The 16248-nt window shown below is 39.2% G+C and overlaps 1 protein-coding gene across 2 annotated transcripts in view; it reads left to right on the forward strand.

Moving 5' to 3' along the window:
* The window catches only part of SNAPC3 (small nuclear RNA activating complex polypeptide 3), a 42122-nt gene that overhangs the window by 9207 nt on the left and 16667 nt on the right, over positions 1-16248 (forward strand). For both annotated transcript variants that reach the window (XR_013967754.1, XM_080819875.1), the window contains exons 3-4: positions 6404-6488; positions 15299-15403. Coding sequence is in view for 1 of the 2 variants with exons in the window: in XM_080819875.1 (XP_080676001.1) it covers positions 6404-6488; positions 15299-15403 (190 nt within the window). In the remaining variant the exon portion in view is untranslated. The remainder of the gene's footprint in view (positions 1-6403; positions 6489-15298; positions 15404-16248) is intronic.

A 16248-nucleotide genomic window follows, 5' to 3' on the forward strand; every position in this document is an offset into this window, starting at 1 on the left:
CTGGGATCAAGCCTCACATTGGGCTTCCTGCTCAGTGGGGAGTCCGCTTCTCCCTCTCCCTCTGCCTCCCACTTCTCCTGCTTGTGCTCTTGGTCTCTGTCAAATAAATAAATAAAGTCTTTAAAAAAAAAAAGTGAACTTTGTCACATTTAATGTTTCGGGGCTTGAAATCTGTTTCCTATCAGGACAGCTATAGCTGCGTAATTTTCCTTTCCATTTATCTGGTATACTTTTGTCCAATCCTTTTTTTTCCCTCTGAATCACTTTATTTTACATATGTCTATTGTTCATCACTTTATTTTACATATGCCTGTTGTCTGCACAAGGTTTTTGTTTTGTGAGCCACATCTAAACCCACCCCTTTTTTTTTTAAAGGTTTTATTTTTTTATTTATTTGACAGACAGAGATCACAAGTAGACAGAGAGGCAGGCAGAGAGAAAGGGGAGCAGGCTCCCTGCTGAGCAGAGAGCCCGATGCAGGGCTTGATCCCAGGACCCTGGGATCATGACCTGAGCCGAAGGCAGAGGCTTTAACCAATGAGCCACCCAGGCGCCCCTGTACAGGTTGTATAGGACTGATGCCTTTGGTCTCAATTCTATCATATTTTCTAATTTATGTACTTTCTTTTTTTTAAAAGATTATTTATTTATTTATAAAATTTATTTATTTGACAGACAGATCACAAGTAGGCAGAGAGTCAGGCAGAGGGGGAGGGGGAAGCAGGCTCCCCACTGAGCAGAGAGCCCAATATGGGCCTTAATCCCAGGACCCTAAGACCATGATCTGAGCCGAAGGCAGAGGCTTTAACCCACTGAGCCACCCAGGCGCCCCTAATTTATGTATTTTCTTATGTTAATTGTTTTGTTCATTGAGATGTGTATTTTTTGCTTGTCTGTTTTTTAGAAATTGAGGAGGGTTTGTTATTTGTATTTTTGTTCCAGTGGTTACCTTTGTACTTACAGACTTTTAACACCCTTCATTACCCATTTTCTTATTTAATATACTAATAAATTTGTCAGGTTTTTTTGGTCAGTATTAAGCTCTACTTATTGCCCACAGATTATCTTCTTCCTCTTTTCTCATCCCATTTTTTTAGCTACAACATTGTAGCTAAAATGTTACATATTGTTGTTATGTTATGGATATTGTTACAATATCCAGCATTTGTACAGTAGCCTTCCACCATCGTCCCTACTCTATCAGTCCTTTGGTCAAGATTTGCTTAGAGGAAGCTCATCCTTTAGTATATTCCACAGAAACAGCTGGTGGGTACATAATTAATTACCCAAGATCTTATATATTAAAATTTTTTTTTCTATAGCCTGGATATTTCAATTAGATACAAAATCCTTGCTTTCATTGAGCTTTTTAAAAAATCCTGCTCCAGTGTTGCCTTCTCTGTATGCTAGCTTTGCAAAGTTAATGCCATTCTCATTCTTTCACCTTTCTGCATTAGGTGTTCTTTTTGCCTTAGTGCCTTGATCTTTATCTCTTGATCTTTCTCTCTAGTTTTATTAGGGTATGTCTCAGAATTGATAATTTTGGGTTAATTTGCCCAGATACCCAGTGAGCCCTTTTAATTTGTAGATTCAGACTTTTTTTCCAGTCTGGGAATTTTTTTTAGATTATGTTAACTATTAATTTTGTTCAATTGCTTTGTTTTCCTTTTCTATTATTTTTGTCTTGTTTTCCATTCCCACCACTTTCAATCACTCAGTTTCTTTCTATAAATCACTTGCATCCCTCTGACTGTATTCCTGTCTTTCATTGCCTCTTCTTTCTTTCTTTCTTTTAAAGATTTTATTTATTTGACAGAGAGAGAGAGCAGAGGCAGAGGGAGAGGGAGAAGCAGACTCCCTGCTGAGCAGGGTGCTGGGTGCCCGATGACTGACGTGATCCCAGGACCCTGAGATCATGACCTGAGCTGAAACCAAGAGTAGGACGCTTAACCCACTGAGCCACCCAGATGCCCCCAAAGGTCACATTTTAATGCTAAAAGCCACAAACCTTAATTGAGATGGAATACTTGGGGATATATTCATATATTCATACACACCCACACCCACACACACACACACACCCTTAACCAAATAATAATGATCAACTTTATAAAACAAAACTATAGGAGATGCAAGATGTATAGCTAGGAACTTGCAACAGTAGGACATTTTAATAACAAATGGTAAGGGGTGCCTGGGTGGCTCAGTGGGTTAAGCCTCTGCCTTCGGTTCAGGTCATGATCTTGGGGTCCTGGGATCGAGCCCCGCATCAGGCTCTCTGCTGAGTGAGGAGCCTGCTTCCCCCTTTCTCTCTCTCTGCCTGCTCTCTGCCTACTTGTGATCTCTGTCAAATAAATAAATAAAATCTTTAAAAAAAATGGTAAAAACAGTAAGAGATAAAAGTTCTAAACAACATAATCAACAAACTGTGTCTTAATGGGGATCTGTATATTTAAAATTTATAACCTGATATTAGGGAACACCTGGCACACCCCCACAAGTTGATTGTATATTAGATCACAAAGAAAACATAGTAACATACATAAAGTAGAAACTACTATAAACAATACTCTGTGGTCACAACATAATAAAACTAGAGTTTACTAAAAAAAAAAAAATCAGGCCATTCTAGGGGTGCCTGGGTGGCCTGGTCACTTGGACTCTTGGTTTCTGCTCAGGTCATGAGCTCGGGGTTGTGAGATCAGGCTCTATGTTGGGCCTTGTGTTTGGCTGGGAGTCTGCTTGCGATTCTCTCTTTCCCTCTCCCTCTGTCCCTCCCCTGGCTGGCTTATGCACACCTGTTCTCTCTCTTTCTCAATTAAATAAATAAATAAATACATACATACATACATACATAAATCTTAAACATCAGCCCATCCTACCTGGAAATTTTAAAAAGTCATTAAATACAGGCATACCTTGGAGATCTTGTGGGGCAGTTCTAGACCACCGCAGTAAAGCAAATATTGCAATAAAGTGAGTCAGGTGAATGTTTTTGATTTCTCAGTGCCTATAAAAGTTATATTTATTTTTTATTTTTACTTTTTTAAAAAATATTTTATTTATTTGGGAGAGAGAGAGTACAAGCAGTGGAAGGGAACAGAGGGACAGGGAGAATCAGATTCCTGCTGAGCAGGGAGCCCTATGTGGGGCTTGATCCCCAGGGCTTTGGGATCATGACCTGAGCCAGAGACAGACACTTAACCAACTGCGCCACCCAGATGCACCGATACAAGCTTTCTCTAGGGTTATTTGGTAAAGTCTGACGCAAACTACATAGGTGCTTACCTTTTCATCCAAGCAGGCCCACTTCTGACAATCTATACTAAGGATACACTCCCAATAATACGAAAATACAGTTTGAACAATGTTATTCATTGCAGCATTGTTTGTAATTCAAAATATTTGAAATGTCCTAAATATGCATACATAGGAGAGTGTTGAACAAATGGTAGGGTGTCCACGTAGTTGAGTGTTTAAGCTCTACTAAAGGTTGAGGAAGGATGAACCAATAAGGTGAGTTCTAGAAGATACTGTTATATGAAGAAAGCAAAGCCTCCCAAAAAGCGTATGCTACCTTTCAAGTGGAAAGTAGGTTTGCAAGTTATCAGTTTGTTGGCTCTCATCTATAAATTGACCTTTTTTGCCAGCTCTGTAAAAATGGGCCTTGGCCCTTTAAATATTTATCCTTTGTCAGTACCTGGCGGTCAGTAGCACCCACTGCCCAGCCCCTTCCTTTGCCACTCCTCTCCCCTTGATTCTTCTCCCATACAGCTTTTCCTGGTACCCTGGATTTCCGCAGTTACACTGGTGGAGAACCATAGCCACTTCTCTGCCCTTCAATGAGTCCCAGCCATGGCCTTCGAGCAAAGTGTAGATCTCAGTTCCGGGGGTGGGGGGCGGGGGGGGCACATGACTTCTTGGGTACGCTTTCTCTGTCCAAATGGTAGGATACTCCTTAGATCTGCTGCTCCGATATTGTAGAGTTCTCTACTTCTTAAGAGCTAATCTCTCATTACTCTAATACTCTTCATCTTTGGATTAAGCTTTCTTTGTTCTAATTACTGTTTAGGTCTCAGACTGATAGAAAATTTTAGGAAAATATACAGATACGTGCTTATTTGAACAAAAGAAATGGAAGGGATAAACTGGAACTGTAGAGATTGGTTGCCTACAAGAGGTGGGTGGGAACCAAGTAGAAAGTAAGGAGGGAGTGGGAACAAATTAGTAGGGATGAAGAGGGAATGATACTTCTTGAAGTGTGTTCATATACGTATTTATAACTCTGATTCTTAGAACCATAGTGATGTTTCACCTGTCTTTTACACATCCCAAAAGCAATCAAAACCAACCAGGGTGTGGATGGGGAACCCAAAACAGTATAAAAACTAACACACGAGGGGCACCTGGGTGGCTCAGTGGGTTAAACTTCTGCCTTTGGCTCAGGTCATGATCGTGGAGTCCCAGGATCGAGTCCCACATCAGGCTCCCTGCTCAGGAGGGAGTCTGCTTCTCCCTCTGCCCCTCACCTTGCTCATGTTCTCTCTCTCTCTCTCTGTCTCTCAAATAAGTAAAATCTAAAATAAGTAAATAAATAGGTAAATAAAGTTTAAAAAAAAGTTAAAGTTAAAAAAAAAACCACTAACGCATGAGCCTGTGTCACAACATAACAACACTGGAGAGAAGGGGAAGAAATAACTAACCTAAGTGCTACAAAAGCATGTCTTGATTTAGTGTTACAAGGCTAGAAACAAAAGGTACTGCTCATGTTTTAGTGTTTCTCACAGGGGTATAGATGAGCAATTCTGAAATTATGGTTTCTAGACTCAAACAAATAACTTAATGGGAGTGGGATTTCTCACTTGTGGAGAAAGACGTGACAAGGAAAGGTTAAAGGCTAAATGAGTGATTTTAGTTTGGGATTAGGAGCATCAGTATAAACTGTTATATACTTTAAGTATATAACAGAAAAATACAAAAGTGCAGATACTCGTACATGTGTGGAATAATACACATGTATTATGTGTATTAATAATACACACGTATTATGTCCAGACCAAGAGGTCTGGAAGAAGTGCTGACTGCTCCAGCAGTGACCACACCTAGTACTCAGCTGATGGCCTCTAAAACCTGTCTTGTTGAGGCTCTTAGATGTTAAGACTGAGACAAGGAAGTGCAAGGTGAACCTCAAGCATCTTACGGTGCTAGAAAATAAGGGTATGCTCCCAAAAAGGGGTGAGGGTTTGTTGAAAGACAGGGTCCAACTCAAGGGAGCTCCTAATAGCCACCAGTAGAACAGTTTGATTGATAGAATAATTACATGATTAGATCTTAACCTATAGAATGAAATAAATGTGAGCTCATATTAGTATAAATGATCAAATATATGGGAGGAGAGAGATAGGTCTTCCTCATAATACCAGTGAATACATGTAGAAGGAGGGAAATACAGAATCGCCCTTAGGCATGTTCCACAGTAAAAAATGTTACAGACAAATCTGCCTTTGAATGCTAAAATCTGTGGGTGAAATTTTGAGGAGAAACAAGATTTGCATGGTTTCCAAGTATCTTCCCCCAAATACTTAACAGGTACAGAGGAAAAGAAAGTTCTCTCTCTAGTGTATGAATCTGGTGTTCAGGAGCTTAACCAAAGTAAACATCACCACTAACAGGACATGTAAATATGAACATCATGAACCTCTTGGTGTGACACCGTGAGGACATCATCCTTGTGATAGTCCTGCGAAAAATGGGCAGCATTTCTCCAGTCGTGGGGAACCTGCAGTCAATGCAAATTCAAGGACATTCTACAAAATAACGAAGTAGAGCTCTTCAGAAGTGTCAAGGTGATAAAAGACAAGGAAAACTGCAGAACTGCAGACAAAGAGAGGGAATGCAGTATAGTGTCCTGCAGAGGATCCTGGGGCAGGAAGAAAGGTATTTCATCAAAAAAAAAACTTGGGAAATTCGAAAAAGACTTAGAGTTACTGATACTATGTTAATGTTAACTTTCTGATCTTGATAATTATGATCATGTAAGGTGTTAACATAGGGAAAACTGGGTGAGAGATTTAAAGGGACTCTCTACTATTTTTATAGCTTCTTTTAGCTTTAAGTCTAAAATTAGCTCAAAATTCATTCTCAGGGTGCCTTGGTGGCTCAGTGAGTTAAGTGTCGGACTTGATGTCGGCTCAGGTCATGATCTCAGAGTCATGAGATCACTGGGCGCGGAGCCTGCTTGGAATTCTTTTTTCTCTCCCTCTGCCCCTTCCACTCTCTCTCTCTCAAAAAAAAAAAATAAATAAATAAAAAATAAAAAAATCGAATGAAAGTTAAGTATTAAAGATACCTCGGAAGACCCAGTACAGGTATTGAAGTTTGATTTTTCTTGTTCCTCTAACAGGATTAGAAAAAGGCTTCTGGAACAGCGGGAAGAAACTATAAGAATAGACCGGGTTTGCAGACAAGAAACATTTGCTTATGAGATGGTAAGAGTCTCATCTTTTTTTTTCCCCATGAAGTTGTGAATGCTGTCATTGGGTGTTAGTGATGACTGATGGTGTCTTTATATTGGATATGCTTAGTTGAAAACAAACTTAGAGAAACCTCATTGGGACTGGTAAAGTAGGAGAAAAAGACCCACAGAATTCAAATGATGGAGCACCTGGGTCACTCGGTCAGTTAAGTGTCTGCCTTTGGCTCAGGTCATGATCCCAGGGGCCTGGGATTGATCCCTGTCTCAGGTTCCCTGCTCACTGGAGAGCCTGCTTCTCCCTCTCCTCCTCACTCGAGTGCTCTCTCTCACTAACTCTGCCTCTTGTCTCAAATAAAAATCTTTGGGGAAAAAAAAGGAATTGAAGTGATGGCACGTTTGACTCTCAGATCTCTGCCTTTGTTCTTGCATTTATTTATTCTTGCATTTATTTATTTACTCATTCATTCATTCATTCATTCAGATTTTACTTATTTATTTGACAGTGAGAGAGCACAAGCAGGGGGAGCAGCAGACTCCCCGCTGAGCATGGAACCTGATGCGGGGCTTGATCCCAGGACCCTGGGATCCTGACCTGAACTGGGGTCAGACGCTTAACTGACTGAGCCACCCAAGCATCCCTTTATTTCTGCTTTTAGTTTGGTTTTGCTCTTTATCTTAGGCTAAATTCATGCCTTTTCATCCCCCTATTGCTGGTACTTTAGTCTGCTCCTGATTTTGGTTTAGCCACATTCTTAATCCACCATCTCTTATGTAAACCCTCAGAAAAATTTAAGGTGATAAATAATGAGGGTTCGTTCAGTACATATTCTTAAGGACCTACTGAGTGTCAGATGCTGTGTTGGGCACTTGATAATACATAGAGACATTTGTTTTCTTTCCCTTTTATTTATTTTTTTAAGCTTTTATTTATTTGTTTGAGAGATAGAGTGAGCACGTGTGAGAGAGAGAGAAGAGGCTGGAGGAGGGGCAGAGGGAGAGGGAGAAGCAGGCTCCTCGATGAGCAGGGAGCCTGATGCAGGACTTGATCTAGACCCCTGGGCCGAAGGCAGACCCTTAGCAGCTGAGCCATCCAGACACCCTTGTTTTTTGTTTTTTGTTTTTTTATTGTGGTAAAATTTGCATTACATAAAATTTACTATTTAACCATTTTAAAATGTTTGATTTAAGTGGCATTAAGTACATTCACTGTGTCAGGTACCCATCACTATTTCCAGAACTTTTTCATCATCTCAAACAGAAATTCTCTACTGAAAAAATAACTCCCCATTTTCCTTTCCCTCAGCCTTTGGTAACCTTTATTCTACTTTCTGTCTCTGCATATTTGCCTGCTCTAATACCTCATCAGTGGGGTCATGCACTATTTTTCCTTTTGTGTTCAGCTTGTTTCACTTAGTATAATGTTTTAAATGTATCAGGATTTTGTTCCCTTTTTCTTTCTTTTGACTGAGTAGTATTTCCGTTTATGGATATCTTTTCATCTTCTGATGGACATTTGGCTTATTGCCATTTTTTGGCTATTGTAAATAATGCTGCTGTGAACACCAGTATACAGCTATCTGTCTGAGTTCATTTTCAGTTCTTTTCAGTATATACCTGAGCTCAGTCATATGGTAATTCTAGGTTTAACATCTTGAGGCACCACCAGACTGTTTTCCACAGGCAATCCCACCAGCAGTGCACAGAGGCTCCAATTCCTTTGCATTCCCTTCAACATTTGTTACTGTTTTTTTGACAATAGCCATCCTAGTGGTATCTTAATATGATTTCAATTGCATTTCCAAATGGTAAGTGATGTTGAGCATCTTTGGAGAAATGTTTATTCAAGTCCTTTACTTGTGTTTTAATTGCATTGTCTCTTTGTTGAGTTGTAAAACTTCTTTGTACATTCTGAATACTAGACCCTTACCATATGTGTGATTTTAAAATGTTTTCTCCCATCTACAGGTCGTCTTTTCACTCCCTTGATAGTTTCCTCTGATGTACAAAAGTTTTAAAATTTGATTAAGTTCACTTTATCTGTTTTCTTTGTTGTTGTTGTTATCTGTGCTTTTGGTGTCATTCTTAAGAAACTATTGGCAAATCCAATGTAATGGAGCTCCCCCTCCCCATGTTTTCTTCTAAGAGTTTATAGTTTTAGCTCTTAGTTCAAGTCTTTGATCCATTTTGAGTTAATTTTTATATATGATATAAGGGAAAGGTTTAACTTCATTCATTTGTATGTGAACATCCAGTTTTCCCAGCACCATTTGTTGAAGAATAATCTCTTGAATGGTCTTAACACGTTTGTTAAAAGTCCATTGACCATGTGAGATTTATTTCTGAGTTCTCTATTCCACTCTGTTAGTCTGTATGTCTGTTTTATCCTAATCCTAATCCTGTTTTGATTATTATAGCTTTGTGGTCATTTTTGAAATTGGGAAATGTGAGTCTTCCAACTTTAATCTTTTTCAGGATTGTTTTGGTTGGCTATTTATGGTTCCTCAAAATTCCCTAGGAATTTTAGGAGGGTTGTTTCTGGGGGAAAAAAAACAAATCATAGAGGGTGCCTGGGTGGCTCAGTCAGTTAAGCCGCTGCCTTCAGCTCAGGTCATGATCCCAGGGTCCTGGGATCGAGCCCCACATCGGGCTCCCTGCTCAGCAGGGAGTCTGCTTCTCCCTCTCCCTCTGCCTACCGCTCTACCTGCTTGTGCTCTCTATCTCTCTGTCAAATGAATAAATAAAATCTTTAAAAAAAAATCGGAGATTTTGATAGGGATTGAATTGACTCTGTATATGAGTTGGGGTAGTATTGTCATCTGAACATCTTCGAATCCATGAACAAGCCATGAACAAGCTATGTCTTTCAGTTCTATTAAAGTTGTCATAAGTTTTGTTCAGTAATGTTTTATAGTTTTTAAGTGTACAAGTCTTTGATTTTTTTTCTTTTTTTATGATTTTTTTATTCTTCTAAAGTAATTTCTACACCCACCATGGGCTTGAACTTACAACCCTGAGATCAGAGTTGCGTGCTATACGGACTGAGCCAGGCAGGCATCCGAAGTCTTTTCATTTCTATGAAATTTATTCCTAAGTATTTTATTCCTTTTGATGCTATTATTTTCTCTTTTTTTCTTTCTTTCCTCTTCTTTTTTTTTTTAAAGATTGTATTTATTTATTAGACAGAGATCACAAGTAGGCAGAGGCAGGTGGCGGGGAGTGGGGGGAGCCAGGCTCCCTGCTGAGCAGAGAGTCTGATGCAGGGCTCCATCCCAGGACTCTGGGATCATGACCTGAGCTGAAGGCAGAGGCTTTAACCCACTGAGCCACCCAGGCACCCCGCTATTGTTTTCTTAATATCCTTTACAAGTTATACACTGCTAGTATATAGAAATACAACTGGTTTTTGTGTGTTGATTTTGTAGCCTGCAACTTTGGTAAACTTATTTGCTCTAATAGGCTTTTTGTGTGGATTCTTTAGGATTTGATACATAGAAGATCATGCTGTTATCTGTAAACAGAACTAACTTTATCTCTTACTTTCTATTTTGCTTGCTCATTCACTCTATTTCCTTCCTTCCTTTTTAAAAATCTAATTGTTCTAGCTAGAATTTCTAGTACTATGTTGAGTAGAAGTGACAAAAGTGTATATCCTTATAGTCTTTCACCACTGAGTATGATTTTAGCTGTGGATTTTTTGTATATATCCTTGATCGTGTTGAGGAAGTGCCTCTTTGTTCCTAGTTTATTCAGTGCTTTTATTTTGGAAGGGTTTTGGATTTCCTCATACTTTTTCTGCATTTCAGTGAAATAATGATGTGGGTTTTTTCCATCCTTCTGTTAGTGTGGTGTATGACATTGATTGATTTGCATGTGTTGAACTACTTTTGCATCCTGAGGATAAATCCCACTTGGTTGTGGTATATAATCCTTTTCATATGCTGCTGAATTTGGCTTGCTGTATTTTGTGGTTTTCTTTTAATTTTTTTTTAGATTTTATTTATTTATTTGACATAGAGAGAGATCACAAGTAGGCAGAGAGGCAGGCAGAGAGAGAAGGGGAAGCATGCCTCCCACTGAGCAGGGAGCCCGATACAGGGCTCGATCCCAGGACCCTGAGATCATGACCTGAGCTGAAGGCAGATGCTTAACTGACTGAGCCACCCAGACACCCCAGTTTGCTAGTATTTTGTTAGGGAGTTTTGCATTTATATTTATAAAGGATATTGGCCTGTAGTTTTCTTGTGGTGTCTTTGTCTGGCTTTGGTATCAGAATATGTTGATCTCATAGAATGAATTAGGAAGTATTCCTTCCGGGGCGCCTGGGTGGTTGGGTGTCATGATCCCAGGATCCTGGGATCGAGCCCCACATTGGGCTCCAGACCCCTCCCCCCAAATACATAAATAAATAAAATCCTAAGGGAAAAAAGTATTCCCCTCGGTCCACTTGATTGACTCAGTCAGTAGAGCATGTGACTCTTGACCTTAGGTTATCAGTTCAAGTACCACATTGGTCATAGAGCTTACTTCAAAAAAAAAAAGTATTCTCTCTTCTTCACACCTCTTTCTTGGAAGACGTTGAGTAGGATGATGTTAATTCTTTGGTACAGTTCACCGGTGAAACCATCTAGTCCTGGGCTTTTCTTTGTTAGTAAGTTTTTAATTACTGTTCAGTCTCCTTACCATTATATCACTGCACCAATATACTGTTAATATTCAGATTTTCTGTTTTTTCTTGGATTAGTTTTTCTTTTCTTTTCTTTTCTTTTTTTTTTTAAGATTTTGTTTATTTATTTATTTGACAGAGATCACAAGTAGGCAGAGAGAGAGGAAGGGAAACAGGCTCCCCACTGAGCAGAGAGCCTGAAGCAGGGCTCAATCCCAGGACCCTGGGATCATGACCCGAGCCGAAGGCAGAGGCTTTAACCCACTGAGCCACCCAGGCGCCCCTCTTGGATTAGTTTTGATTGTTGCCTTCCTTCTAGTTTTAGGGTCAGTTTCCCCTTCTTAGAGTTCCTTACTGTATACAGTAAGGTTATTTACTTGAGATCATTCTTTTTTAATGCAGATGTTTATTAGCTGTAAGTTTCCTTTTTTATATTGCTTTTGCAACATCCTGTTCCTTTTTTTTTTTTTTTAAGATTTTATTATTTATTTGACACAGAGAGAGAGTGAGAGAGCGCTTGCGAGGGCGCACGCACAAGCAAGGGGAGTGGCAGGTGGAGGGAGAGGGAGAAGCAGGCTCCCCACAGAGCAAGAGGAGCTCTGGGACTCAATCCCAGGACCCTGGGATTATCACCTGAGTCAGAGGCAGTCACCCAACCAACTGAGCCACCCAGGTGCCTCCCTATAAGTTTCTCTTGTGTTTTTGTTTTCATTTGTCTCAAGGTATTTTCTTGTGATTTCTTTTTTGACCCATTGGTTATTTAATAGTGTGTTGTTTAATTTCCACTGATTTTTTAAAGTTTTTTTCCTATTACTGATTTCTAGTTTTATTCAGTTATAATCAGAAAACATACTTTTCATGATTTCAGTACTTTCAAATTCATTAAGGCTTTGTGGTCTAGCTCAGAGAATCATCCATGTGCACTTGAGAAGAATGTTGTGTTGGATGGAGTGTTCTGTATGTATCAGTTAGGTCTCATTGGTTTGTAGTGTTATTTCCTAATTAATTTTGTGTTTAGTTATTCTACTCATTGAAAGTGGGATATTGAAATTTGCACCTATTATCATTGAACAGTATATTTTCCCCTTCAATTCTGTCAGTTTTGCTTTGTGTATTTTGGCTTTCTGTTGTTAGCTACATATGTGTATAATTATTGTATCTTCTTTTGGGATTGCATATTTTATAATACACAGTGTCCTCTTTTGTCTGCTCTAACCTTTTCTGACTTAAAGTTTGTTTTGTCTGACAATAATATAGCTTTCATTTGGTTACTATTTGTGTGGAATATCTTCTTCCATTTTTTTTTACTTTCAACCTCTTTGTGTCTTCATGTCTAAAGTGAGTCTCTTACAGAGAGTATATGGATGATCAAATATTTTTAATCCATTCTGCCAGTCTTTGCTTTATTAATGGGAAAGATTGGCCCATTTCTATTTAAAGTAATTACTGATGAGGATTTATTTCTACTATTTAGGTATCTGTATGTCATATCTATCTTTTGTTCCTTGGTTCCTCTATTACTATCTTTTTTGGTATTTAGTTAAAAATTTTTTTTTAAGATTTTATACATTTATTTGATAGAGAGAGATCACAAGTAGGCATAGAGGCAGGCAGAGAGAGGAGGAAGCAGGCTCCCCGCTGAGCAGAGAGCCCAATGCGGGGCTTGATCCCAGGACCCTGAGATCACGACCTGAGCTGAAGGCAGAGGCTTAACCCACTGAGCCACCCAGGCGCCCCTATTTAAAATAGTTACATTTTTAAGGTGTATCTTGTTTTCCTTCTTTCCATGTGTATGTGTTTACTTATTTTTGTAGTGGTTACCTTGTGGATTGCAATTACCATGTTAAAGTTCCAACAACCTAATCTTAATAATACCAACTTTGTTTCAGTAATACCTTGAAGGATAGATACTCCATTCATATACATCTCTGTCCCTACCCCTTGATGTTGTTACTGTCTCAGATCACATTTTTATGTGTCTGTTAACAAAAATTTATAAATATTGGGGCGCCTGGGTGGCTCATTTGTTAAGTGTCTGCCTTTAGCTCAGGTCACCATCCCAGGGTCCTGGGATCGAGCCCCACATCCAGCTCCCTGATCCACGGGAAGCCTGCTTCTCCCTCCCCCACTCCTCCTGCTTGTGTTCCCTCTCTCGCTGCGTTTCTCTCTGTCAAATAAATAAAATCTTTAAAAATAAATAAATTTATAGATATTTTATCCATTTGCTTTTGGGAAAAAGTTATAAGCTAAAAGTACAGTAGCTCTGGCTTTTACATTTGCCTATGTAGTTACCGTTCCCAGTGTCCTTTATTTTTTTCTTATGGATTCAGGTTACTGTGTAGTGTCTTCTAATTTCATCTTGAAGAGCTCTCTTTAGTATTTCTTAAAGCCTACTGGTAATGAATTCCCTCATAGTTTTAATTTTTTTAAAATCTGAAAATGCCTTAATTTCTTTTTTAATTCCTGAAGGATAGTTTTGCCAGGTATAGAATTCTTGGTTAATGTTTTTTTTCTTTCATGACTTTTGAATGTGTTTTCCTACTCCCAGCTCACTGAGTGCATTTAAAACAGTTGATTTAACATTTTTGACTAGTAACTTCTATATCTGGGCCACGTCAAGGGTAGTTTTTGTCAGATTTTTTTTTTCTGTGAATGCGACATATTTTTTTGTTTCTTTGTGTGCTTTATGTTTTTGTTGAGAACAACAAATCTATACTGGACATCCTGAGTATATTTTTTTACTTGTTGATTGTTGGAGCTGCATGTATTCCTTGTTGTGTATGGTCATGGATATTTCTGTTTCATCATCTCTGCGGACAGCCAGTGACCTATTTGAGATTTCCTTAAATGTCTGCCTCCACAAATTTAAAATAAAAGTGGGGGAGGGAAAAACGAAACAAGGTGAAACCAGAGAGGGAGACAAACCATAAGAGACTCAATCTTGGGAAACAAACTGAGGCTTGCTGGAGTGGAGGGGGGTGGGAGGGATGGGGTGGCTGGGTGATGGACACTGGGGAGGGTATGTGCTATGGAGAGTGCTGTGAATTGTGTAAGACTGATGAATCATAGACCTGTACCCCTGAAACAAATAATACATTATATATTAATAATAAATAAATAAATGAAAGAGTTAAAAAAAAAAAAAAGGCCCTGTTTCTAAATTTCCCAGTAGGTGCTGCTGTGGGAAGCCACTGCTGGCAGGAGGCCCAACACCAACGCCAGTGTCTACATCAGGGCATTACCAGAGCAACCAAAACAACCCCCAGTTTTGGAAGAACAAGGTCCCCATTGCTTGTCATGGCATCTGCCATCCGTTCAGGAACATGGGCCCCTATTTCCACATCTGCAGGGGGGCTGAGGAACGGGGGTTGGTGGCTGGTTTGCACTCTGTGCTTACTAATAAAGAGCAACAGCTTGTCCTCTTGTTGTCACTTTCTAAGTTGATATAACTGACTAATCAGGTTCCAGAATTCCACAACAGTTGGTTCCAGTCTCTCTCTCTGTCTTACTGGTTGCTTTGGGGGAGGGACTGATCCCTAGAGCTGCCTGCTGTGCCATTTTGCATAGTGTCACTCCCTCTTATTTTTGCATCTGTACTTCTTAACTAATCTCCTCTGGGGGCCTGTTTTATAGTTATTGTGCACGCATAATAGAAGTGTGAGGGAGTACAGAGGCGCTAATGTTGTAAAAGGCAAGACAGTGTTGGTTTTAGAGCCAAACCAATCTGTATTTACATTCAGGCTTGCTGGTTTATCTTGGGTAAATCTGAACCTTGGTGCATCTGTCAAATAGCTTTGTAATAGCGTGAGAGGAGGCATGTGGAAGTGCTATTAGCAGCTGTAAATGCCAGCGTTATACCAACATTAGTTGATACTCATGTTTTATCATTGGTTGCTAAGCATCTAGGGCCAACCATTATTAGATGCTTTATATACATATTCCTAGCAGTAGTCCTATAAAACGAGTATTTTCTGTTTTGTTGGGGTTTTTTTGTTGTTGTTGTTGTTTATAGACGATGAAACTAAAGCTTAGAGAGGTTTTAACAGTTTTCTTAAGGTAAAACTAGGAGTCAAAGCCAGGGCTGCCTGACTTGCTTACCCACTGCCTCATAGCTGAGCCACACTGATTTTAAGGTCTCTTACTTGTTTTTTCTCCTTCAGGAGTCACATGCCGTAGGAAAAAAGCCTGAAAATCCAGCAGACATGATTGAAGAAGGGGAGCTTATCCTATCTGTGAATATCTTATACCCTGTTATATTTCATAAGGTCAGTAGTAAAACCTTTTTAATTTCACAGTTAAAATGGGTGGCTTCTGTCAAAGATTTAATTATTTGAAGAGTCACAGTCCTTAGGGTCCAAAATCAATGCAAACATATGCTGTTTTATGTAACAGTTATAATATTGGAATGTGTTATTCCTGATAGCTTCACTGGAAGCAACTGAAAGTATATGTGAATCCACAGTGACTCTAATTATATGAATTCTTGGGTTTTTTTTCTTAGTTTTGCTTTTGCTTTTGTTTTAATAGAATAGGTGACTGGTAAAGGAGTAAGTTAACTTTTTTTCACAAATTCAGAACACTTGGGAAGTTGTCTAACTAAAGACAGTTCTTCTTTGATGAAAGTGTAGAAAGTTAGTAGGTTAAGGAATATTCGGAAATTTCTTAGAGGTCTCTAATAAAAAGAATTCAGTCCTAGCCCGAATGTGTGTATTCTTGATTCCCTGAATAGATGTCACAAACTTCGATAAGGTTTAATTGAAATAATAGTATACCTGAACTGCACTTGTGAATAATAGTCAGTAATGAAGCATCTGGGATGTAGTTGGTACTAATTCCCCTGCCAGTCAAACCAAACCAATAAAACCAAACTTCTGGGTCTGTAACATGAGAGTAGTGTATAGATTGCTTGACTTCCATGAGGTAACTTGCAAGACATTTTAAAACACTGTTCCTGGGGCACCTGGATGGCCCAGTGAGTATAGCTCGCCCAACTCTTGATCTCAGGGTCATGAGTTCAAGCCCTTGGTTGGGTGTGGAGCCTACTTAAAAATCATAATAAATAAAACAGTGCTGCTAGGTGAAGTTATATTCCAAAGGTTCTTGGTAATTA

The sequence above is a fragment of the Martes martes genome, assembly GCF_963455335.1.
Source record: "Martes martes genome assembly, chromosome: 12".
Classification (NCBI taxonomy): domain Eukaryota; kingdom Metazoa; phylum Chordata; class Mammalia; order Carnivora; family Mustelidae; genus Martes; species Martes martes.